Below are 26301 nucleotides of genomic sequence, written 5' to 3'. Positions count from 1 at the left end.
TTAGCCCCGCCCCTCCCCTTGGCGGACCTTCAGCCAATAGAAACCAGGTGGAGGGGCGGGGCCTGTAGCCGAGTGGTGACGACATCAAATTGCGCCTGGTTGGACGCCGTCTCCGTCCCTGTCTCCATCTTGTTGTGGCGGCTGCACCGACACCAATATTGACAGGATGGCGGCTCCGCTGAGCCTCAGCGCCAAGCAGCCCCCGATCCAGTCCACGGCGGGGGCCGTGCCCGTCCTCAATGAAAAGGGTAAGTCGAGGGCGGGTGGGAACTGTGGGCAAAGCCGAGTTTTGCGGCCTATTCGCGACCCGAGCCCCGGGCTCGATTTTTGGGGCCGTGATTGCACTGTCCCCATGTCCAGGGTTGTTTGGCGTAGCTGATCTCCGCCCGGGTGTTTCTGAATGCAGGGAAGGATTTGAGGGTGGGACCGTGATGTTTTCTTGCGAGTTAATGGATTAATTGGTTTATTATTATTAGATAAACTGAGGTCCAGACAGATCGTGGCACTACGTCAGTGCATTGAGATAGGACAAGAGAAAAAAAATGCAGAATAAAGGTTTATAGTTACAGAAAGTGTAGTACAGGCAGGCAGTAATGAATATTCGTTCGTTTATTGATGTTACATCTGTTGATACAGTAAACAGCTTGTCTGTTCGGATTGATCAGTTCATTACACGATGCATTCATTCATTTATTAGATTGATTTATTAATCGTATGTACATCAAAACATATAATAAAATGCTTCATTGGCATCAGGTATATGGTATATGTCATGAAATGTGTTGTGGCAGCAGTACATTGCAATACATAATTTAAAAAGCTATTGCAATAAGTATTTTAAAAACTTAGTGCAAAAAGAAAGCAAAAAAATGTTGAGATAGTGTACATGGGTTCATTGTCCATTCAGAAATCTGTTTGTGGAGGGGGAGAAGCTGTTCCTGAAATGTTGAGTGTGTGTCTTCAGGCTCCTGCATCTCTTCCCTGATGGTAGCAATGAGTAGAGGACCTGTCCTGGGTGACAGGAGTGGATATTGCCTTTTGAAGGTGTTCTCGTTGCTGGGGAGGCTAGTGCCCAAGATGCAGCTGGCTAGTTTGCAACTTTTTTCTGAACCTGTGCAGTTGTTTGTATGAACAGTCAACAAAGTCTGAGGATATGTTTGTGTAGTCCGCAAGGATTGCCACAGCTTCTGGCACCATTGAGTTAGTACCAGGTAAATCAGGGGACAGTAACTCTACTGGGTGTTTTTTATAGACCCCCCCCCCCAGTAGTAACAGAGACATTGAGGAGCAGATAGGGTGATGGGAGATTTTAACTTTCCTAATACTGACTGGCAACTCCTTAGAACAAGGGGTTTAGATGGGGTGGAGTTTGTTAGGTGTGTTCAGGAAGTTTTCTGATGCTATATGAAGATAACCCAACTAAGGAGAGGTTCTACTTGATCTGGTGTTAGGAAATGAACCTGGTCAGGTGTCAGATCTGCTGGTGGGAGAGCATTTTGGAGGTAGTGATCACAAGACTTATCTCCTTTACCACAGTGCTGAAGAGGGTTAGGAACAGACAATTTGCGAAAACATTTAATTGGTGTAGGGGGAAATATGATGCTATTAGGCAGGAACTTGGGAGCAGATGTTCTCAGGGAAATGCATGGCAGGAATGTGGCAAATGTTCAGGAAACCTTTGCATGGAGTTCTGCATAGGTATGTCCCATTGAGGCAGGGAAAGGATGGTAGGGTTAAAGAACCATGGTGTACAAAAGATGTGGAAAATCTATTTAAGAAGAAAAGAAAAGCTTACGAAAGGTTGAAGAAACTAGGTACTGTTAGAGTTCTAGAAAATTACAAGATTGCTAGGAAGGAGCTTAAGAATGAAATTAGGAGAGCTAGAAGGGACAATGAGAAGGCCTTAGCAAGCAGGATTAAGGAAAACCCTGATGCATTCTACAAGTATGGATGAGCCCTGTGAGAATAGGACCAATCAGGTGCGATAGTGGAAATGTGTGCATGGAGTCGGAGGAGGTAGCGGAGGTACTTAATGAATACTTTGCTTCAGTATTCAATAAGGAAAAGGACCTTGGCAATTGTGGGGATGACTTACAGTGGACTGAAAGACTTGAGCATATCAATATTAAGGAAGAGGATGTACTGGAGCTTTTGAAAAGCATTAAGTTAGATAAGTCACCGGGACCGGATGAGATATACCTCAGGTTACAGTGAGAAGTGAGGGAGGAGATTGCTGAGCCTCTGGCGATGATCTTTGCATCATCAATAGGGATGGGAGAAGTATTGGAGGATTGGAGGGTTGCAAATGTTGTTCCCTTGTTCAAGAAAGGGAGTAGAGATAACTCAGGAAATTATAGACCAGTGAGTCCAACTTCAGTGGTGGACAAGTTATTGGAGAAGATCCTCTGAGGTATTTGATAAGGTTCCCCATGCAAGGCTCATTTAGAAACTAAGAAGGTATGGGATCCAGGGAGACCTTGCTTTCTGCATCCAGAATTGGCTTGCCCACAGAAGGCAAAGGGTGGTTGTAGATGGGTCATGTTCTGCATGGAGGTTAGAGACCAGTGGTGTTCTGCAGATATCTGTTCTGGGACCCCTCCTCTTTGTGATTTTTATAAGTGACCTGGATGAAGAAGTAGAAGGGTGGGTTAGTAAGTTTGCTGATAAAGGTTGGGGGTGTTGTGGATAGTCTGGAGGGTTGTTAGTGGGACATTGATAGGATGCAGAACAGGGCTGAGAAGTGGCAGATGGAGTTCAACCCAGATAAGTGTGGAGTGGTTCAATTTGGTAAGTCAAATTTGAAGACAGAATATTATATTAATGGCAAGACACTTGGCAGTATGGAGGATCAGAGAGATCTTGGGGTCCGTGTCCATAGCACACTCAAAGCTGCTGCGCAGATTGACAGTGTTGTTGAGAAAGCATATGTTGTGTTGGCATTCATCAATCATGGGATTGAGTTCCAAAGCCATGAGGTAATGTTACAGCGATAGAAGACCTTGGTCAGACACCATCTGGAGAACTGTGTTAGGTTCTGGTCACCTCACTACAGGAGGGATGTGGAAAGAGTGCAGAGATTTACAAAGATGTTGCCTGGATTAGAGAGCGTACCTTGTGAGAATAGGTTGAGTGAACTTGGCCTTTTCTCCTTGGAGAAATGGAGGATGAGAGGTGACCTGATAGATGTGTATAAGATGATGAGAGGCATTGATCGTGTGGGTAGCCAGAGACTTTTTCCCAGGGCTGAAATGGCTAACATGAGGGGGCATAGTTGTAACGTGCTTAGAAGTAGGTACAGAGGGGATGTCAGGGGTAAGTTTTTCACACAGAGTGGTGAGTGTGGAATGCACTGCCAGTGATGGTGGTGGAGGTGGATACAATAGGGTCTTTTAAGAGCCTCTTAGATAGGTACATGGAGCTTAGAAAAATAGAGGGCTATGTGGTAGGGAAATTCTAGGCAGTTTCTAGAGTAGATTACATGGTCGGCACAACATTGTGGGCCGAAGGGCCTGTATTGTGCTGTAGATTTCTATGTTCTAATATAATGTTAATAGCTGCAGAGGAAGTGCAATAAGATACAAGGACATAAAGAGGTAGATGGTGAGGTTAGGAACAACACAAAATGCTGGAGGAACTGAGTAGGGAAATGAACAGTTGACATTTTGGGTCGAGACTGTTCATCAGGGCTGGAAAGAACGAAGGGAGATGGTCAGTAAGTTGAACTGCAGAGTGCCTCCGGCATTTTGTGTGTTGCTCCAGATTTCCAGCATCTGCAGTCTCTCTTGTGAGATCGAGTCTGTCTTACTGTCAGTTGTCCATGTGGTGGTACATGCTGTCAGGTATTTGTAGCTTCCGCCCGGGGTAGGTGGGCTCTTTGATAATGTTTGCTTTACCAAAGCAGCAAGAGGTGTCAAGAGCCAATGGATTTCCTGCAGGCTTTGTGTTTTTTTTTGTACTATCCTAATGTAGTTGCACTCAGTGACCACTGTACGAGGTACACATGTACCCCTTGCAAACGCAAATATCCAACCAGCCAATCATGTGGCAGCAGCTCAACGCATAAAAGCATGCAGACATGGTCAGGAGGTTTACTTGTTGTTCAGATCAAACATTAGAATGGGGAAGAAACGTGATGTAAGTGACTTTGACTGTGGAATGTTTGTTGGTGCCAGACGAGGTACATCTCAGAAACTGCTGATCTCCTGGGATTTTCATGCGTAACAGTCTCTAAATTTACAGAGAGTGGTGTGACAAACAAAAATAGCATCCAGTAAGCAGCAGTTCTTTAGGTGAAAGCACCTGGTTAATGAGCGAGGTTTGAGGGGAATGGCCACACTCGTTAAACTGACAGGAAGACAACAATAACTCAAATAGCTACACGTTACAACAGTGGTGTGCAGAAGAGCATCTCTGAACACAAAACATGTCAAACTTTAAAGTGGGTAGGCTACAGCAGCAGAAAACTACACCAGATTCCACTCCTGTACTTAATAAAGTGGTCACTGAGTGTATGTTCAGAGCAATCTGTCTGGATGGCAGACAAGCGAAATCTTTTTACTGTTTTTAATCACAAGTGACAATAATAAACCAGTTTGGATGCCCATTTTGTTCTTGAATAAACTGCATGTACTTGAGCCCAGCCCATTTGTTGGTAGTGCTGAGGTTTAGGCCTTTGAGTGTGTTGTATAGGCATTTATCTGAACACAGCTTCCTCCTTTGTCCAGGTGAGGTGTCCATGGAAAAGGTGAAGGTGAAGCGCTATGTGTCCGGTAAACGACCAGATTACGCTCCAATGGAGTCCTCAGACGAGGAGGAGGAGGATTTCCAGTTCATTAAGAAACCAAAGGAGGCAGAGGTGGAACCTGAGGTGAAAGAAGAGCTGGCGAATGACCCACGTCTCAAGCGACTCCAGAACCGACTGACTGAGGATGTCGAGGAAAGGTGAGAGAATTTAACGAGAAAAATGTTTAGAGGAATGGGGGCCAAACACGGACAGGTGACACCAGCAGAGATGGGAACCTTGGACCTGTTGGGCTGAAGGGTCTGTTTGCCTGCTGTACGACTGTTAAATGCCATCTTTCAGATGAAATCGTCAACCAGGAACCCAAGTGTCTTTGGGTCAAAAGTCCCACAGGTAATATCCAAGCAGAGCAATGGAGCTCTTCCTGAGCAATCAGACAGGGGAACAGGCTGGCTCGTCAGTCCCTTGCTGCTTTTGCTCTGGAGTTTGTGAAGCATCGTTGTTGCTTTAAAGACCCGTGTTTCTCTCTCCTGCAGGCTGGCTCGGCACCGGATGATCGTTGAGCCTGAGGTGGTGATGGAGGCAGAGTCTGAGGAGGAGGGCGAGGCGTGGCACGTGGACCGTGAGGACAGCAGTGAGGAGGAGGAGGAGGAAGTGGATGATGAGGTGAGTACGATCCTGCTCTGAGGGGCTTTCAATGGCTGTGATGAGTGTTGGGAGCTTTAAACTGGAAATGCCCGTGTCTGGGGCAGTTAAGGGATTTGAAGAAGTTAAAAATTACCAGTGCTCAATCTGTTTAAGAAACTTACCTGCCATCAAGGACGTATACACAGAAAGGTGCTGGTAAAGGGTCAGTAACATGAAAGGTTCCACCCACCCTGCTCGTGGACTGTCTGTCCCACTCCCATCAGAGAGGAGGCTAATGTCGCATCCATGCCAGGACGACTAAACAGTTACTTTCCCCAAGCAGTAAGGCTGATCAGCACCTCCAACCACTAACCCTCCACTATTTTATCATTTCCTGTCAGTCACCTTGCGTACAGTCACTTTACGGCCATATAATCAATCTCTGTATACATGTGTATTTATATTGTATTTTTCATTCTTATTACGGCCGTTATTTATTTTTGTGCTGCATCTGAGATATGGAGTAGCAGTTATTTTATTCTCCTTTACATTTCTGTACTGGAGAACCCGTTAAACCAGCTTGAATTTTAACGTCTTCACTTTGACATGCTGAGCAGTCTGAGATTTCCCCAGCTCTTCTGTAACTTCGCCCGCTGTTTCCCGTGAAACAGGCAGATTCTGTTGATGGATTTAAATGCAAGCCCCTGGAAGAGATGGAGAGAGAATCCTCCCAGACCTCTGCCAGTCACGAGCTGCTGCTACTGAAGGTGTTGAGCACTACAGCACAGTAACAGCCCTATGGCCCTGCTGGCCCCATCAGTCTGCCCCCAGACCATGGCCCTCCATAGCCCTCCCATCCATGCAATTGAACCCACATCCACCACTTCTGGCAGCTCGTTCCACATTCTGAGTGAAAAGGACCCTCCTCAGATTCCCCTTAAACATTTTACCTTTCACCCATAACTTAACACTTACAATCCTAGTCGCCCACACCCTCAGTGGAAAAAGTCTGCTTTCATTTACCCCATGTATCCCCCTAGTAAATATATCAAATCTCCCCTCATTCTAGGATTCTTTTATTCACAAGCACACTGAGAGGGAATTAACTCAGAATAGCAGCATGTATACAAGGCCGTCAATGCGTAGGGTAGTCAGGATGGAGGAAGGACGAGTACTCTGATAAGCTGGATAATGAGGAAGGCATGGGATGGAGACAGTCTATTCAGCTCAGTGTTGTCCACACCTTCCCATGAGATGCCCCACCTCTCTTTTCATCGGCTTTGTCTGGCTAATCAGTGTACCTGTCCCGTTCTCCCACAGGAAATCGAGCGTCGCCGTGCTATGATGAGGCAGCGGGCCCAGGAGAGAGAGAACGAGGAGCTGGAGCTGCTGGAGCTGGAGGATGAAGGGAGGTCTGGGGAAGAGTCCGAGGAGGAGTCTGAGTATGAGGAATATACGGACAGCGAGGATGAAACGGAACCCCGGCTGAAGCCTGTTTTTATCAGAAGGTACGGCTCATTTGCCGAGCTGCCTGAAAGTTGTTAAACCAGGAGAGCACGTGGCCTGGTGTTTCTGGATACAACTGTGAAGTTGGACAGAAATAGGTCACTGGCTGCCTGGATCGGAAAGGAGAAGTATTGTAGAGAATAAGATCTGGAGGTATTGCAGATACTGAGAGGCTCATTGATCTGAAACATTAACCGTGTTTCCATTTCTACAGATACTGCCTGACCTGTTGAGTATTACCAGGATTCTCTTTGTGAATTAAAGAACATTTATTCATTTAGGGATACACCACGGCAAGATTACAGGCCCTTCACCCAAATTACACCCATGTCAGCACTAACCCACACGGCTTTGGAATGTGGGAGGAAACTGGAGCACCTAGTCACGGGGAATCGTACAAACTCTGTCCGGACAGCGGCAGGAATTGAACCCAGCTTGCTGGCACTGTAGAAGCGTTATGAGGAGCCGGAACTGTTGGAGGATGAGGAGTGCTGTGTTAACTGAGTGCGGTTGTCAGCACAAAAGGCAGCTTGTGCTGTTTGCCTCCGTGTCAGAACTGCCTCAGTGATTGCAGCATTCCACGCAGGAGGTCCACTGGACAAGCCCTGATCTGTGCAGGAACCCCAGCACCCCCATTAGAGACAGGGTCCTTGTGTCCACCCTGGAGTGAATGTCAAGGTGGCTTCTGCCCTTATCAAAGGCTGTTATCTGCCTTTGGCCACAAGGTCTACAGATTGGCAGACTTTTCCACAGCTGACTGATCGTTTCCAGGGATGATGCCCAACCTGCTGAGTTCCTCCAGCGTGTTGTGAGTGTTGCTTTTCCACAGCTGGGAAGGGTGTTGAGATGTCGTGAGGAGGCACATAGTTATTTCAACGTACACATACACAAAATGATGGAGGAACTCAGCTAGTCAGGCGCCATCTACGGAGAGGAGTCGACATTTCCGGCCAAGATCAGGTCCCAAAACATTGACCGTTTACTTCCCTCCATAGGTGCTGTCTGATCTACTGAATTCCCCCAGCATTTTGTGCGCGCGCGCGTGTGTGCGTGCGTGCGTGTGTGTGTGTGTGTGTGTGTGTGTGTTTTGCTCAAGATATCGAGCATTTGCAGAATCCCTTGAGTTGATCGAGGTGTGCAAGATGATCAGAGCCATTGATACAGTGGACAGCCAGAGACTTTTTCCCAGAGTGGAAATGGCTAATATGATGGGGCATAATTTTAAGGTGATTGGAGGAAAGTATTGGGGTGATGTCAGAGGTAAATTCTTTTACACAGTGTGGTGGGTGCCTGGAAGGCGTTGTCAGGGGTGGTGGTAGAGGCAGATATATCAGGGGCATTTTTCTGGATAGGTATGTGAACAATAAAAAGCTGAAGGGCAACACAGGAGGGAAGGGCTAGGTTGATAGGGTAGGTTAGGAAGTCAGTATCACAATGTGGGCTGAAGGGCCGTACTGCGCTGTTCCCTGTTCTACAGTTTTATTTCTTTAACTCCGAGGCGATAAGACGTAGAAGCAGGATTAGGCCATTTGGCCCATCAGATCTGCTAGGCCATTCCATCATGGCTGATTTATCATCCCTCGCAACCCCATTAAACTTCTAATACCCTGAATAGTCAAGAATCTATCAACATCGGCTTTAAATATACCCAATGACCTGACCTCCACGGCTGTTTGTGGCAATGAATTCCACAGATTTACCTTCCTCTGGCTCAAAAACTTCTTCCTCATCCAAATAGATGTCTGTCTATTCAGAGGCTGTGCCCTCTGGTTCTAGACACCACCACTGTAGGAAACATCGTCTCCCCATCCACTCTCTCTTGGCCTTTCAAAAATCTATAGGCTTCAATGAGATTACCCCCCGCCCCCATTCTTAAACCTCCAGTGAGTACAAGCCCGAAGCCATCAGATGCTCCTTGTATGTAAATCCTTCTTCAGAATCAATCTCGTGAACCTCCTCTGGTCCCTGTCTAATCCAGCACAGCCTTTCTTAGATAACGGGCACAAAACTGCTCACAATACTCCAAGTACTGACTGACTAATGCCTTATAAAGCCTCAGCATTACATTCTTGCTTTTGTATTCTAGTCCTCCAGAGATGAGTGCTAACATTGTATTTGTGTTCCTCACCACCGACCCAACCTGCACAAGGGCGCCCAAGTCCCTTTGCACCTCTGATTTTTGAATTTCCTCCCTGAAAACTAGCTGCTGTTTTGTCTAACCTCCATGTCTGCCGTCGTCAGGAAGGACCGGGTCACTGTGCAGGAACGAGAGGCCGAAGCCCTGAAACAGAAGGAGCTGGAGCAGGAGGCGAAGCGCCTGAGCGAGGAGCAGCGCAAGTATACACTGAAGGTGGGCAGCAGGGCCGATGCGCACTGCCGTTCCCCAGCACAGTGCCCGTCTGGTTGTGGGCAGCAGGGCCGATGCGCACCGCCGTTCCCCAGCACAGTGCCCGTCTGGTTGTGGGCAGCAGGGCCGATGCGCACTGCCGTTCCCCAGCACAGTGCCCGTCTGGTTGTGGGCAGCAGGGCCGATGCGCACTGCCGTTCCCCAGCACAGTGCCCGTCTGGTTGTGGGCAGCAGGGCCGATGCGCACCGCCGTTCCCCAGCACAGTGCCCGTCTGGTTGTGGGCAGCAGGGCCGATGCGCACCGCCGTTCCCCAGCACAGTGCCCGTCTGGTTGTGGGCAGCAGGGCCGATGTGCACTGCCGTTCCCCAGCACAGTGCCCGTCTGGTTGTGGGCAGCAGGGCCGATGTGCACCGCCGTTCCCCAGCACAGTGCCCATCTGGTTGTGGGCAGCAGGGCCGATGTGCACCGCCGTTCCCCAGCACAGTGCCCGTCTGGTTGTGGGCAGCAGGGCCGATGTGCACCGCCGTTCCCCAGCACAGTGCCCATCTGGTTGTGGGCAGCAGGGCCGATGTGCACCGCCATTCCCAAACACAGTGCCCATCTGGTTGTGGGCAGCAGGGCCAGCGTGCACTGCCGTTCCCCAGCACAGTGCCCGTCTGGTTGTGGGCAGCAGGGCCGATGTGCACCGCCGTTCCCCAGCACAGTGCCCATCTGGTTGTGGGCAGCAGGGCCGATGTGCACCGCCGTTCCCCAGCACAGTGCCCGTCTGGTTGTGGGCAGCAGGGCCGATGTGCACCGCCGTTCCCCAGCACAGTGCCCGTCTGGTTGTGGGCAGCAGGGCCGATGTGCACCGCCGTTCCCCAGCACAGTGCCCATCTGGTTGTGGGCAGCAGGGCCGATGTGCACCGCCGTTCCCCAGCACAGTGCCCGTCTGGTTGTGGGCAGCAGGGCCGATGTGCACCGCCGTTCCCCAGCACAGTGCCCATCTGGTTGTGGGCAGCAGGGCCGATGTGCACCGCCATTCCCAAACACAGTGCCCATCTGGTTGTGGGCAGCAGGGCCAGCGTGCACTGCCGTTCCCCAGCACAGTGCCCGTCTGGTTGTGGGCAGCAGGGCCGATGTGCACCGCCGTTCCCCAGCACAGTGCCCATCTGGTTGTGGGCAGCAGGGCCGATGTGCACCGCCGTTCCCCAGCACAGTGCCCGTCTGGTTGTGGGCAGCAGGGCCGATGTGCACCGCCGTTCCCCAGCACAGTGCCCGTCTGGTTGTGGGCAGCAGGGCCGATGTGCACCGCCGTTCCCCAGCACAGTGCCCATCTGGTTGTGGGCAGCAGGGCCGATGTGCACCGCCGTTCCCCAGCACAGTGCCCGTCTGGTTGTGGGCAGCAGGGCCGATGTGCACCGCCATTCCCAAACACAGTGCCCATCTGGTTGTGGGCAGCAGGGCCAGTGTGCACTGCCGTTCCCCAGCACAGTGCCCGTCTGGTTGTGGGCAGCAGGGCCGATGTGCACCGCCGTTCCCCAGCACAGTGCCCGTCTGGTTGTGGGCAGCAGGACCGATGTGCACCGCCGTTCCCCAGCACAGTGCCCGTCTGGTTGTGGGCAGCAGGGCCGATGTGCACCGCCGTTCCCCAGCACAGTGCCCATCTGGTTGTGGGCAGCAGGGCCAGTGTGCACCGCCGTTCCCCAGCACAGTGCCCGTCTGGTTGTGGGCAGCAGGGCCGATGTGCACCGCCGTTCCCGAACGCAGTGCCCGTCTGGTTGTGGGCAGCAGGGCCGATGTGCACCGCCGTTCCCCAGCACAGTGCCCGTCTGGTTGTGGGCAGCAGGGCCGATGTGCACCGCCGTTCCCCAGCACAGTGCCCGTCTGGTTGTGGGCAGCAGGGCCGATGTGCACCGCCGTTCCCCAGCACAGTGCCCGTCTGGTTGTGGGCAGCAGGGCCGATGTGCACCGCCGTTCCCCAGCACAGTGCCCGTCTGGTTGTGGGCAGCAGGGCCGATGTGCACCGCCGTTCCCCAGCACAGTGCCCGTCTGGTTGTGGGCAGCAGGGCCGATGTGCACCGCCGTTCCCCAGCACAGTGCCCGTCTGGTTGTGGGCAGCAGGGCCGATGTGCACCGCCGTTCCCCAGCACAGTGCCCATCTGGTTGTGGGCAGCAGGGCCAGTGTGCACCGCCGTTCCCCAGCACAGTGCCCGTCTGGTTGTGGGCAGCAGGGCCGATGTGCACCGCCGTTCCCGAACGCAGTGCCCGTCTGGTTGTGGGCAGCAGGGCCGATGTGCACCGCCGTTCCCCAGCACAGTGCCCGTCTGGTTGTGGGCAGCAGGGCCGATGTGCACCGCCGTTCCCCAGCACAGTGCCCGTCTGGTTGTGGGCAGCAGGGCCGATGTGCACCGCCGTTCCCCAGCACAGTGCCCGTCTGGTTGTGGGCAGCAGGGCCGATGTGCACCGCCGTTCCCCAGCACAGTGCCCGTCTGGTTGTGGGCAGCAGGGCCGATGTGCACCGCCGTTCCCCAGCACAGTGCCCGTCTGGTTGTGGGCAGCAGGGCCGATGTGCACCGCCGTTCCCCAGCACAGTGCCCGTCTGGTTGTGGGCAGCAGGGCCGATGTGCACCGCCGTTCCCCAGCACAGTGCCCATCTGGTTGTGGGCAGCAGGGCCGATGTGCACCGCCGTTCCCCAGCACAGTGCCCGTCTGGTTGTGGGCAGCAGGGCCGATGGGCACCGCCGTTCCCCAGCACAGTGCCCGTCTGGTTGTGGGCAGCAGGGCCGATGTGCACCGCCGTTCCCCAGCACAGTGCCCGTCTGGTTGTGGGCAGCAGGGCCAGTGTGCACCGCCGTTCCCCAGCACAGTGCCCGTCTGGTTGTGGGCAGCAGGGCCGGTGTGCACCGCCGTTCCCCAGCGCAGTGCCCATCTGGTTGTGGGCAGCAGGGCCGATGTGCACCGCCGTTCCCCAGCACAGTGCCCATCTGGTTGTGGGCAGCAGGGCCGATGTGCACCGCCGTTCCCCAGCGCAGTGCCCATCTGGTTGTGGGCAGCAGGGCCGATGTGCACCGCCGTTCCCCAGCACAGTGCCCATCTGGTTGTGGGCAGCAGGGCTGATGTGTACAGCTGTTCCCAAACGCAGTGCCCATCTGGTTGTGGGCAGCAGGGCCGATGTGCACCGCCGTTCCAAAACACAGTGCCCATCTGGTTGTGGGCAGCAGGGCCGATGTGCACCGCCGTTCCCCAGCACAGTGCCCGTCTGGTTGTGGGCAGCAGGGCCAGTGTGCACCGCCGTTCCCCAGCACAGTGCCCGTCTGGTTGTGGGCAGCAGGGCCGGTGTGCACCGCCGTTCCCCAGTGCAGTGCCCATCTGGTTGTGGGCAGCAGGGCCGATGTGCACCGCCGTTCCCCAGCACAGTGCCCATCTGGTTGTGGGCAGCAGGGCCGATGTGCACCGCCGTTCCCCAGCGCAGTGCCCATCTGGTTGTGGGCAGCAGGGCCGATGTGCACCGCCGTTCCCCAGCACAGTGCCCATCTGGTTGTGGGCAGCAGGGCTGATGTGTACAGCTGTTCCCAAACGCAGTGCCCATCTGGTTGTGGGCAGCAGGGCCGATGTGCACCGCCGTTCCCCAGCACAGTGCCCATCTGGTTGTGGGCAGCAGGGCCGATGTGCACCGCCGTTCCCCAGCACAGTGCCCATCTGGTTGTGGGCAGCAGGGCCGATGTGCACCGCCGTTCCCCAGCACAGTGCCCGTCTGGTTGTGGGCAGCAGGGCCGATGTGCACCGCCGTTCCAAAACACAGTGCCCATCTGGTTGTGGGCAGCAGGGCTGATGTGTACAGCTGTTCCCAAACGCAGTGCCCATCTGGTTGTGGGCAGCAGGGCCGATGTGTACAGCCATTTCCTCCTGCCCCCAATGCAGTGCCCATCCGGTTGTGGGCAGCAGGGCCCATGTGTACAGCCGTTCCCCAACGCAGTGCCCATCTGGAGTATTGTCAGCAGCTTTGGGCCCCTCATGGATGTGTTGGCAATGGGGGTGATCCGGGAAAAGTTCATGAGAAAGATCCTGAGAATAAAATACTTAACGTATGATATGGGCGTTTGGCTCTGGTCCAGTACTCGCTGGAGTTCAGAAAAATGAGGGGGAGCGGGGGAGGGTTCTCATTGAAATCTACCAAATATTGAAAGGCCTATGGAATTCATTGCCACAGGCTGCTGTGGAGGCCATGACTGAGCTGGTAGGTTGATAGGTTCTCGATAAGTCAAAGCATCAAAAGTTACAGGGAGAAGGCAAGAAAGAATGGGATTGAGAGGGATAATAGATCAGCCATAATGGAATGGCAGAAGTGACTTGATGGGCCAAATGGCCCAATTCTGCTCCTATGCCTTATGGTCTTACAGTGTCTTTACCTCCAGAGTATTGAAGGAGACCCAGTGGGATTTGGGGTGGCACGATATCATAATGGTTAGCGCTAATACAGAATCAGTGACCCAGGTTTACTCCCACACCTATCTATAAGGAGTTAGTATGTTTGACTCATTTCTAGAGGCAGCTCAGTAGGAGGAGGAGGACTGGCAGTGGTGAATGAAAGGGGAGGATGAAAGAACACCAGGGCGATGGTGGGGCCTGTTCCAATGGGGGAGGGAACAAGAACTCTGGGGGTATGGTGAGGCCTCTCCCAGTGAGGGAGGGAGAATATTAGGGGGCAGAGGGGCCTGTCCTGATGGGAGAGGGTTGGGGAAACAGCATGAGGGTGGTGGATCCTGCCCCAGTGGTGAAGCAACAGGGTGGTGGGACAGCAGGAGGACGGTGTGGCCTGTCCCAGTGGTGAAGCGACAGGGTGGTGGGACAGCGGAGTGGACGGTGTGGCCTGTCCCAGTGGTGAAGCGACAGGGTGGTGGGACAGCGGGGTGGATGGTACGGCCTGTCCCAGTGGTGAAGCAACAGGGTGGTGGGACAGCAGGAGGACGGTGTGGCCTGTCCCAGTGGTGAAGCGACAGGGTGGTGGGACAGCAGGAGGACGGTGGAGCCTGTCCCAGTGGTGAAGCGACAGGGTGGTGGGACAGCAGGGTGGACGGTGTGGCTTGTCCCAGTGGTGAAGGAGGGTGGTGGGACTTCTCCCAGTGGTGAAGCGACAGGGTGGTGAGACAGCAGGAGGGTGGTGGAGCCTGTCCCAGTGGTGAGACAGCGGGATGGACGGTGCGGCCTGTCCCAGTGGTGAAGCGACAGGGTGGTGGGTCTTCTCCCAGTGGTGAAGCGACAGGGTGGTGGGACAGCGGGGTGGATGGTACGGCCTGTCCCAGTGGTGAAGCGACAGGGTGGTGGGACAGCAGGAGGGTGGTGGAGCCTGTCCCAGTGGTGAGATAGTGGGATGGACGGTGTGGCCTGTCCCAGTGGTGAAGCGACAGGGTGGTGGGTCTTCTCCCAGTGGTGAAGCGACAGGGTGGTGGGACAGCGGGGTGGACGGTGCGGCCTGTCCCAGTGGTGAAGCAACAGGGTGGTGAGACAGCAGGAGGGTGGTGGAGCCTGTCCCAGTGGTGAGACAGTGGGGTGGACGGTGTGGCTTGTCCCAGTGGTGAAGCGACAGGGTGGTGGGACGGCAGGAGGATGGTGGAGCCTGTCCCAGTGGTGAAACAGCGGGGTGGTGGGACAGCGGGGTGGATGGTACGGCCTGTCCCAGTGGTGAAGGAGGGTGGTGGGACTTTTTCCAGTGGTGAAGAGGGGGGTCCAAGAGCAGCAGGATTAATCAGGGGTCCTGCCCCATTGCCAGGAGAGGGGAAGGTGACGATGACGATGAAGGATGCTGTGAGGGACCCTGACGTTGATCAAAACCACTGATGCTATTTTGCAGATTGTGGAGGAGGAGGCCAAGCGGGAGTTTGAGGAGTCGCGGAGAACACTGTCTGCACTTGATGCGCTCAACACTGATGATGAGAATGATGAAGAGGAGTACGAGTCGTGGAAAGTACGGGAACTTAAACGTATCAAGAGGGACCGGGAGGAGCGGGAATCGTGAGTATCCATCCTCAGCATGTTGCAACCACCCCTACCCCAGAAAAACTCTACTAACCACTAACTTCACGTGTGACTTTCATTTACTGCCTCGTATCGAGGAAAGTAGAACTATCATCCAGTGAGACGTTAACACTGAGCCAACTCTCACCCAGACAAGTGCATTCCATTGCAACACTTCAGAGCTTTTGGGCAGAGTTGGTCCATGATATTGTCCAGTATGTCCACGGTATGAGTCTGTATGGAATTTTGACAAGCAAATTGGTAAAAACACACAAAATGCTGGAGAAACTCAGCAAGTCAGGCAGCATCTATAGGGGAATAAACAGCTGATATTTCGAGTAGAAACCCTTCATCAGGACTGGAAAAGAAAGGGGCAGAAGCCAGAAGGAAAGGTGGGGAGAGGGGAAGGAGTGCAAGCTGGTGATGGTTGGTGAGACTAGGCGAGGGGAAAGATATGTGGGCGGGGGAGGGTGGTTGCATTAACAAGCTAAAAGGGATAGGTGGAATAGGTAAAGGGTTGAAGAAGAAGGAATCTGATAGGAGAGGAGAGTGGACCATGGAAGAAAGGGAAGGAGGCAAAGCCAAGGAAGGTGATGGGCAAGTGAGAAGAAAGGATGGGGTCAAAGGGGAACCAAAATGGGGAATGGAAAAGAGGGGTGGGGGAGGGTGGAGAAATTACTGGGAGCTGGAGAAATTGATATTCATGCCATTAGGCTAGAGGTTACCCAGGTGGAATAAGAGGCGTTGCTCCTCCGTCCTGAGTTTGGCCTCATTTTGGCAGTAGAGGAAGACATGGACCGATAGGTTGGAGTGGGAATGGGAAATGGAATTGAAATGGGCGGCCACCAGGAGATCCCGCATTCTGCAGTAGACATACGCCCAATCTGCATTGGGTATCACCAATGTAGATAATTGAGTTCCCTCTTCTGGGTTGTCTCCTGTGTGGGTGAAGCAATGGTTTTTTTCATTGGATTCTCTCTCTATTGTGCAGGATGGAGAAGGAGAAGGCTGAGATTGACAGGATGCACAACCTGACTGAGGAGGAGAGGCGAGCAGAGCTTCGGGCCAATAGCAAATCCATCACCAACAAAGCCAGCAAAGGAAAGTACAAGTTCCTGCAGAAGTATTATCATAGAGGATCCTTTTTCATGGTGAGTTCCGATGCTTTAAATGTCTCAATTCTGTGGGTTTCCAGGGAATTCAGATGCAACAGCTGGTTGTTAGAACACTACAGGCCCTTCAGCCTACAATGTTGTGCCTATCTTGTAACCTACTCCAAGATCAATCTAACCTAGCCCTCCATTTTTCTATCATCTATGTGCCTATCTTAAGAGTTTCTTAAATGCCCCTAATGTATCTGCCTCTACCCCTTTCAGGGCATACCTGGCACCTACCACTTTTTTTAAGAAGCTTCCTCTAACAGTCCTCTTTATACTTTCCTGCAGTTACCATAAAATTATGCTCTTTTGTATTTCTGCTGTGGGAAAAAGTCTCTGGCTGCCCATTAACTGTGTCTCTTATCTTTGACACCTCGATCAAGTAACCTCTTATCCTCCTTTGCTCCAAAGAGAAAAGCCCTCGTACGCTCAACCTTTCCTCATAGATCTTGTTCTGTGATCCAGGCAACTTTCTGGTAAACCTCTGCTCCCTCTCTGACCTTCCATACCCTTCCAATAATGAACTGAACACTAAACTAAAAGTGCTTACTTTGTCAGTTCGGTGGTGTGGGTGGAAGCATGAGTAGCTCTGGCTCTGTGTTCAATAGCAGAGTCAGTTGACTGTGTGCCTCTGAACGGCAGGGTGGAGGGAGTGAATGCCGATAGGGGGAGCTGGAGGGGGGACAGGCTGACTTCCTGCCTCTGGGGTGGGAGGGGGAAGCGGATGGTGAAAATGGAGGCTCGGAGGGGTGGAGGGGACAAGCTGACTTCCTGCTGTCAGGGTGGGAGTGGATTGTTATAATGGCAGCTCGGGAGGTGGAGGGGACAGGCTGACTTTGGCTGAAATTGGGGTTGCTTCCTCTGTTTTCTTGTTCAGTATGCAATTAAGCTAAGTTTTTTTATAAAGATGAGATTTATTTATTGTATGCACATCAAAACACAGCGAAATGCTTTCTATGTGTCAATGACCAACACTGTCTGAGGATGTGCTGGGGACAGGCCAAAAGTGTCGCCATGTGTCTGGTGCCAGTGTAGCATGCACCAATCCTTATTAATCTTACTAATCCTAACCTGTATGTCTTTGCAACGTGGATGGAAACTGGAGCACCCGGAGGAAACCCATATGGTCATGGGGGGAATTGTATAAGCTCCTGCCAGACAGTGACAGGAATTGAACCCCGATCACTGGCACTATACGCTTGCATGAGTGCTGATAATCCGAATGCTGAAAATACCCTGTATCCGTGCAGAGCAAACTAGATCAGACTGTTCAGCTTTCCACTCATGCTGCCTGACGAGTCATATTAAGCTGACAGTTTGTCTAACAGTGCTCCTCACAGCTTGTCCCACTCCCATCACGGAGGAGGCTACACAACATCCATGCCAGGACCATCGGGTTCAGAAACAGTGACATAGAAACATAGAAAATAGGTGCAGGAGTAGGCCATTCGGCCCTTCGAGCCTGCACCGCCATTTATTATGATCATGGCTGATCATCCAACTCAGAACCCTGCACCAGCCTTCCCTCCATACCCCCTGATCCCCGTAGCCACAAGGGCCATATTTAACTCCCTCTTAAATATAGCCAATGAACTGGCCTCAACTGTTTCCTGTGGCAGAGAATTCCACAGATTCACCACTCTCTGTGTGAAGAAGTTTTTCCTAATCTCGGTCCTAAAAGGCTTCCCCTTTATCCTCAAACTGTGACCCCTCGTTCTGGACTTCCCCAACATCAGGAACAATCTTCCTGCATCTAGCCTGTCCAATCCCTTTAGGATTTTATACGTTTCAATCAGATCCCCCCTCAATCTTCTAAATTCCAACGAGTACAAGCCCAGTTCATCCAGTCTTTCTTCATATGAAAGTCCTGCCATCCCAGGAATCAATCTGGTGAACCTTCTTTGTACTCCCTCTATGGCAAGGATGTCTTTCCTCAGATTAGGGGACCAAAACTGCACACAATACTCCAGGTGTGGTCTCACCAAGGCCTTGTACAACTGCAGTAGTACCTCCCTGCTCCTGTACTCGAATCCTCTCGCTATAAATGCCAGCATACCATTCGCCTTTTTCACCGCCTGCTGTACCCGCATACCCACTTTCAATGACTGGTGTATAATGACACCCAGGTCTCGTTGCACCTCCCCTTTTCCTAATCGGCCACCATTCAGATAATAATATGTTTTCCTATTTTTGCCACCAAAGTGGATAACTTCACATTTATCCACATTAAGTTGCATCTGCCATGAATTTGCCCACTCACCCAACCTATCCAAGTCACCCTGCATCCTCTTAGCATCCTCCTCACAGCTAACACTGCCGCCCAGCTTCGTGTCATCCGCAAACTTGGAGATGCTGCATTTAATTCCCTCATCCAAGTCATTAATATATATTGTAAACAACTGGGGTCCCAGCACCGAGCCTTGCGGTACCCCACTAGTCACTGCCTGCCATTCTGAAAAGGTCCCGTTTATTCCCACTCTTTGCTTCCTGTCTGCTAACCAATTCTCTATCCACATCAATACCTTACCCCCAATACCGTGTGCTTTAAGCTTGCACACTAATCTCCTGTGTGGGACCTTGTCAAAAGCCTTTTGAAAATTTAAATATACCACATCCACTGGTTCTCCCCTATCCACTCTACTAGTTACATCCTCAAAAAATTCTATGAGATTCGTCAGACATGATTTTCCTTTCACAAATCCATGCTGACTTTGTCCGATGATTTTACTGCTTTCCAAATGTGCTGTTATCACATCTTTGATAACTGACTCCAGCAGTTTCCTCACCACCGACATTAGGCTAACCGGTCTATAATTCCCCGGTTTCTCTCTCCCTCCTTTTTTAAAAAGTGGAGTTACATTAGCCACCCTCCAATCCTCAGGAACTAGTCCAGAATCTAACGAGTTTTGAAAAATTATCACTAATGCATCCACTATTTCTTGGGCTACTTCCTTAAGCACTCTGGGATGCAGACCATCTGGCCCTGGGGATTTATCTGCCTTTAATCCCTTCAATTTACCCAACACCACTTCCCTACTAACATGTATTTCGATCAGTTCCTCCAACTCACTGGACCCTCTGTCCCCTACTATTTCTGGAAGATTATTTATGTCCTCCTTAGTGAAGACAGAACCAAAGTAATTATTCAATTGGTCTGCCATGTCCTTGCTCCCCATAATCAATTCACCTGTTTCTGTCTGTAGGGGACCTACATTTGTCTTTACCCGTCTTTTCCTTTTTACATATCTATAAAAGCTTTTACAGTCAGTTTTTTATGTTCCCTGCCAGTTTTCTCTCATAATCTTTTTTCCCCTTCCTAATTAAGCTCTTTGTCCTCCTCTGCTGAACTCTGAATTTCTCCCAGTCCTCAGGTGAGCCACTTTTTCTGGCTAATTTGTATGCTTCTTCTTTGGAATTGATACTATCCCTAATTTCTCTTGTCAGCCACGGGTGCACTACCTTCCTTGATTTATTCTTTTGCCGAACTGGGATGAACAATTGTTGTAGTTCATCCATGCAATCCTTAAATGCTTGCCATTGCATATGCACCGTCAATCCTTTAAGTGTCATTTGCCAGTCTATCTTAGCTAATTCACGTCTCATACCTTCAAAGTTACCCCTCTTTAAGTTCAGAACCTTTGTTTCTGAATTAACTATGTCACTCTCCATCTTAATGAAGAATTCCACCATATTATGGTCACTCTTACCCAAGGGGCCTCTCACGACAAGATTGCTAATTAACCCTTCCTCATTGCTCAAAACCCAGTCTAGAATAGCCTGCTCTCCAGTTGGTTCCTCGACATGTTGGTTCAAAAACCATCCCACATACGTTCCAAGAAATCTTCTTCCTCAGCACCTTTACCAATTTGGTTCACCCAATCTACATGTAGATTGAAGTCACCCATTATAACTGCTGTTCCTTTATTGCACACATTTCTAATTTCCTGTTTAATACCATCTCCGACCTCACTACTACTGTTAGGTGGCCTGTACACAACTCCCACCAGCGTCTTCTGCCCCTTGGTGTTACGCAGCTCTACCCATATCGATTCCACATCTTCCCGGCTTATGTCCTTCCTTTCTATTGCGTTAATCTCATCTTTAACCAGCAACGCCACCCCACCTCCTTTTCTTTCATGTCTATCCCTCCTGAATATTGAATATCCCTGAACGTTGAGCTCCCATCCTTGGTCACCCTGGAGCCATGTCTCTGTGATCCCAACTATATCATAATCATTAATAACAATCTGCACTTTCAATTCATCCACCTTGTTACAAATGCTCCTTGCATTGACACACAAAGCCTTCAGGCGCTCTTTTACAACTCTCTTAGCCCTTATACAATTATGTTGAAAAGTGGCCCTTTTTGATGCTTGCCCTGGATTTGTCGGCCTGCCACTTTTACTTTTCACCTTACTACTTTTTGCTTCTACCCTCACTTTACACCCCTCTGTCTCTCTGCACTGGTTCCCATCCCCTTGTTGTGAACTAACCTCCTCACGCCTAGCCTCTTTAATTTGATTCCCACCCCCCAACCATTCTAGTTTAAAGTCATCTCAGTAGCCCTCACTAATCTCCCTGCCAGGATATTGGTCCCCCTAGGATTCAAGTGTAACCCATCCTTTTTGTACAGGTCACGCCTGCGCCAAAAGAGTTCCCAATGATCCAAAAACTTGAATCCCTGCCCCCTGCTCCAATCCCTCAGCCACGCATTTATCCTCCACCTCATCGCATTCCTACTCTCACTGTCACGTGGCACAGGCAGTAATCCCGAGATTACTACCTTTGCGGTCCTTTTTCTCAACTCCCTTCCTAGCTCCCTATATTCTCCTTTCAGGACCTCTTCCCTTTTCCTACCTATGTCATTGGTACCTATATGTACCACGACCTCTGGCTCCTCACCCTCCCACTTCAGGATATCTTGAACACGATCAGAAATATCCCGGACCCTGGCACCAGGGAGGCAAACTACCATCCGGGTCTCTGGACTGCGTCCACAGAATCGCCTATCTCACCCCCTTACTATCGAGTCCCCTATCACAACTGCCCTCCTCTTCCTTTCCCTACCCTTCTGAGCTACAGGGCCGGACTCTGTGCCGGAGGCACAGCCACTGTCGTTTCCCCCGGGTAAGCTGCCCCCCCCCCAACAGTACTCAGACAGGAGTACCTATTGTTAAGGGGCACAGCCACCGGGGTACTCTCTATTACCTGACTCTTCCCCTTCCCCCTCCTAACCGTGACCCACTGGTCTGCCTCCCGTGGGCCCGGTGTGACCACCTGCCTATAACTCCTCTCTATCAACTCCTCACTCTCCCTGACCAGACGAAGGTCATCGAGCTGCAGCTCCAGTTCCGTAACGCGGTCCCTTGGGAGCTTCATCTCGATGCACTTGGCGCAGATGTAGACGTCCGGGAGGCTTAGAGACTCCAGGGCCTCCCACATCCGACACCGAGAACAACAAACTGCCCTCACACTCATACTGCCCTTCTCCTCAAATAACAACAGAAAATGAATACCAAACCTTCCTCACCTCGCCCGTTTCCGCCTAAGCCCGTTGAGCCAAAGCCCTTAAGCCTTCCTCTGCTCCCGGCTCACACCGCTGCCCGCTGTATGAGGCTCTGTTCCTTTTAAATCTGCCGCGCTGCACTGCCCGACGTCACACGCCTGCGCAGTCCCGCCGCTCTGAAGGCCGTTGGAGAAAAAAAAACGAAAATTTCAAAAATGCCTTTCTCCGCGCTCCCGCTCCGACTCTCAGACTTCCTTCTTCGAATCAAACCCGAAGCAGGATTTCTGCCCTTTTAAATCTGCCGTGCTGCACTGCCCGACGTCACACGCTTGTGCAGTCCCGCCTCTCTGAACGCCGTTGGAGAAAAAAAACCGAAAATTTCAAAAATGCCTTTCTCCGCTCTCCTGCTCCAACTCTCAGACTTCCTTCTTCGAATCCAAGCAGTGAGGCTGATCAAAACCTCCACCCACTAACCCACCCCTCCACACCCCCAACCACCACAACTTTATCATTTCCTGTTAGTCACCTTGTCTAGTGTCACTTTATGGACATACAATCAATCCATGCATATAAGCCATCTTATGTATTTTATATTTATTATGTTTTTGTTAAAGTTATTGTGTGTGTTTTTTTTATGCTGGTTCAGATCTGGAGTAACAATTATTTTGTTTTCCTTTATACTTGTGTACAGGAAATAACAGTCTTGACCCCTTTACATCCCTGACTGCCCAGACACAAGATCCTATCACCTAACCTCTCCTCCTTTCCCCCCACCCCACCTTTTTACTCTGGTGTCTACCCCCTTCCTTTTCAGTCCTGATGAAGGGTCTCAGCTCGCAAGGTTGGGTGTTTATTTCTCTTCCTAGATGCTGCCTGACTTGCTGAGTTACTCCAGCATTTTGTGTGTGTTACTACTTTATCATCTCCTGTCAGTCATTTTATGTACAGTCACTCCTGTGCCTAGTGTCACTGTATTCACATACACTCAATTTATGCATGTAAATTATCTTAGATATTTATATTTGTTGTTTCTTTTTGTTTATTGTGTTCTTCTTGTGTTTATTTTTGTGCTGCAATGGAACCAGAGTAACAGTTATTTCATCTCTTTTACCCTTGTGTACAGGAAATGACATGAAACAGTCTTGAATCTCCTTTGAGTGCGTCAGACTAACTGAGCCATGACATTTTCTGTTAACAGGATGAAGAGGAGGATCTGTATAAACGGGACTTCAGTTCCCCCACCCTGGAGGACCATTTCAACAAGACCATTTTGCCAAAAGTCATGCAGGTATGGTGTGCCTGGATTCCTGTGATGCTGTTTTGGGATAACGGGAAGCAATGAGTAATACGAAGCTTGGAAGAACTTCTGGTGATTCCAGAGGGTTTTTGCCTTCCAGTGCAGGAAAAGCACGTTGAGATATTACTGCGTGTGTCTGGGGTATGGGTATGGGGAGTGGGAGTATGGCGGGTGATGGGAGATGTGAGAATAGAATTGTTATTGAATGAATTGCTGAGTTTTCCATAGGAAATCAAATCAAAGCGAGGGTTCAGGATTCAGCCTTGCTTGTTTTGTTGCAGCTGTGTGGCCAAGAAAGAGAGAGTGTAGGTCAAGTAAGGGGGGGATGATTTCTCCGAGACACCCTTTATCAGGATGTCACCTTTCTCAATGAATGGCAAAAATGTGGATATGTCTGAGGTTGCTTATTTTTAAAAATGTAATTTAGAAATACAGCACGATGACAGGCACTTCTGGCCCAATGAGCCCGCACCATCCAATTACACCCATGTGACCAATGAACCTACATCAGTACGTCTTTGGACTGTGGGAGGAAGCCCACGCGGTCACGGGGAGGACATACGTACCACTTAAGGGCAATGGCGGGAATTGAACCCCGGATGCTGGCACTGTAAAGCAATGCGCTATAACCGTGCAACTCTGGGTTATTTATTTCTGGGATATTTAGCAAATTCACTGAGGAGAAAAGCATTATTGAGAGGTTTTCCAAGTTGAATTACCATCATGGGGAATGTTTGCCCAAAGGAGGGGGCATAGTGATGCAACTTGTTGAAACTTGGCCACAGTTCCATCTTGTGAGAGTCTGCACATTCTCCCAGACCCTAAGGACATGCAACTTAACTGACAACTGTAGGTTGTCCTATGCCTTTTGTGAAGGAGAATCAGAATCAGGTTTATTATCACTACATACAGTATATGGTGATTAGGTGCAATACCTCTGTACCTAATAAAGTGACCACGGTGTGTATGTTCATGGTCGTCTTCTGCTGTAGCCCATAACTTCAAGGTTCGATGTGGTGTTTGTTCAGAGATGCTCTTCTGCACACTACTGTTGAAATGCATTTGAGCCTTCCTGTCAGTTTAAACCAGTCTGGCCATTCTCCTCTGACACAAAGTGTTTTCGCCTGTAGAACTGTCACTCACTGGATGTTTTTTTTTTTGCTTTCTGAACTGGCCTCTGTAAACTCCAGAGACAGTTATGATCTCCAAAGCCCAGGAGATCAAGAGTTTGTGAGATACTCAGACCACCCTGTCTGGCACCAACATCATTCCAAAGTCAAAGTCACTTAGATCACATTTCTTCTCCATTCCGATGTTTGGTCTGAACAACAGTTCAACCTCTTGATATGTCTGCATGCTTTTATACATTGAGTTGCTGCCACAAGATTGGCTGGTTAGATATTTGTATTAATGAACAGGTGTACCTAATAAAGTGGCCACTGAGTATGTGTCATGAAATTTGTTGTTTGAGGTAGCAGTACAGTGCAAGACATAAAAAAATAACTAAGTAGCGGGCAGCCGTCGATCCCAGGGGATCATGGGTTTGCGCCTCTGGTGGACGGTGTCCTCTCCAGGGTGCAAGCCTGGACGGGTAGATTTGAAGAACCGGCTGTTGTCCATGGAGTGGGTTCCCCCTCTCCACGTCACTGGTGTAGTCCAAGGGAAGGGTAAATGCCGGTACGGCTTGACACCAGTGTTGTCGCAGAGGTTGCCAGACTGAAGTTGTAAACAACGTCAAACTGCCTTAGGGACCCCGGCTCCGGATTTCTTCCTGGGGGTTTACTCCCAAAGCCCTTCCCATGGGTGGGTATGGCCACAAGGCAGTGGAGGTTTAAAATCAGAGTTTTCCTTCTAGGTGGGCTGCCGTCCAAGGCTGACGAGCCCCACCTGTCTGAAAAAAAAATTACTACGAGATACAGTAAATAAATAAATGATGGGATTTTGGAGAGAACGAAGTGGGATTAACACACAAAATGCTGGAGGAACTGAGCAGGTCAGGCAGCATCTATGGAGGATAATAAATAGTCGACATTTCAGGCCAGGACCCTAAGCACAGATGGCTGCTTGATTATAGTTATGCATTCCAATAATTCAAAGTGTCGTCAACAGACTTGTTAAGTTGACCTGTAATAGATTCAAATTTCTGGTGTGAGATTCAATGCATTGTGTATATCTGGCTTGGGTGAAGTTCAACTGGGTGTTTTTGGAATAAAGTGATTCCCTCTTGAAACTGAATTTGGCTTCGTTTCTATCTATCTCAAACAATCAGGTCAAGAACTTTGGTCGTTCAGGACGGACCAAATACACTCATCTGGTTGACCAAGATACCACCTCATTTGATTCTGCCTGGGCTCAGGAATCGGCTCAGAATAGCAAGTTCTTCAAGCAACGAGCAGCTGGCGTGCGGGATGTTTTTGAAAGGCCTTCGGCCAAGAAGAGGAAAACCACGTAATTGCTTGTGGGATGTGCTCTGGCCACGCGGACTGTGCATTCAACATCCAGCACAAGAACCCTCATGCAACTGTTCCACCTTGTGTCCCACACGCCTAGTATTGTGCCTGCAGTTTGAGGAGCTTAAAACTTTTAGAGACTATTGTGGTACTCTCCGTCCAGTGAATTTGCTGGTTACCCATAATTTAAACTTGTTTTTTTAAAGAAAGCTTATTTTCTAAAATGTTTATAACTGTGTAAATCATGTATTCATTTTCCTTTCTGTTGTGTTGCTTGGATAAAAATTACAAGTTCACAGATTGTTAATATCTCATTTTACCATGTTCTGAGGGAGATGAATCTCAGTTCTGCATGACAGATTGCAACCCTGAACCCAGAATTCAGCTTTGGCTTTGTCCTTGCTCCCATAAGTTTTGTAAATTACAACATTATGTAAAAAGTGTGAGGAAAATTAGAGTAAGTGGTGATTTTTGAAGCCTGTTGAAGGAGATAGAGTAGTAATCCTCCCAAAGAGAACTTGGTACAAGTTTAAACTTCTGGGGAGGTGAGATAACAACATGAGATGTTGAAATGCCCTGGGGCAAATTAGACAACTCTATAAAATGGCCTGTGTCATTCCCAGAGTTGGATGGGCTGATAAACCATTTGATTTCCAAGTTAAGGAGCAGATA

The 26301-nt window shown here is 50.3% G+C and overlaps 1 protein-coding gene across 1 annotated transcript; it reads left to right on the top strand.

Annotated features, from left to right (window-relative positions):
• Positions 1-84: 84 nt before the first annotated feature.
• Positions 85-25945, top strand: mfap1 (microfibril associated protein 1). The gene is made up of 9 exons (XM_063070264.1): positions 85-248; positions 4725-4941; positions 5278-5407; positions 6689-6876; positions 9116-9224; positions 15056-15216; positions 16211-16370; positions 23081-23170; positions 25449-25945. Exons 1-9 carry the CDS (start codon positions 167-169, stop codon positions 25629-25631), a joined length of 1320 nt encoding a protein of 439 aa, XP_062926334.1. The 5' UTR covers positions 85-166; the 3' UTR covers positions 25632-25945.
• The last annotated feature ends 356 nt before the right edge of the window (positions 25946-26301 follow it).

This window comes from Mobula hypostoma, chromosome 18 (genome assembly GCF_963921235.1).
Source record: "Mobula hypostoma chromosome 18, sMobHyp1.1, whole genome shotgun sequence".
Classification (NCBI taxonomy): domain Eukaryota; kingdom Metazoa; phylum Chordata; class Chondrichthyes; order Myliobatiformes; family Myliobatidae; genus Mobula; species Mobula hypostoma.
Note: the sequence above shows the minus strand (reverse complement) of the source record. Positions and strands in the feature narration are given on the sequence as shown.

Excerpts from the sequence above, each read along its gene's own strand:
- mfap1 (XM_063070264.1), top strand. The coding sequence starts at position 167 with ATGGCGGCTCCGCTGAGCCTCAGCGCCAAGCAGCCCCCGATCCAGTCC. Across the intron at positions 4,942-5,277 it reads ACTGAGGATGTCGAGGAAAG|GCTGGCTCGGCACCGGATGA; the intron begins GTGAGAGAATTT and ends TCTCTCCTGCAG. Across the intron at positions 15,217-16,210 it reads GACCGGGAGGAGCGGGAATC|GATGGAGAAGGAGAAGGCTG; the intron begins GTGAGTATCCAT and ends TCTATTGTGCAG.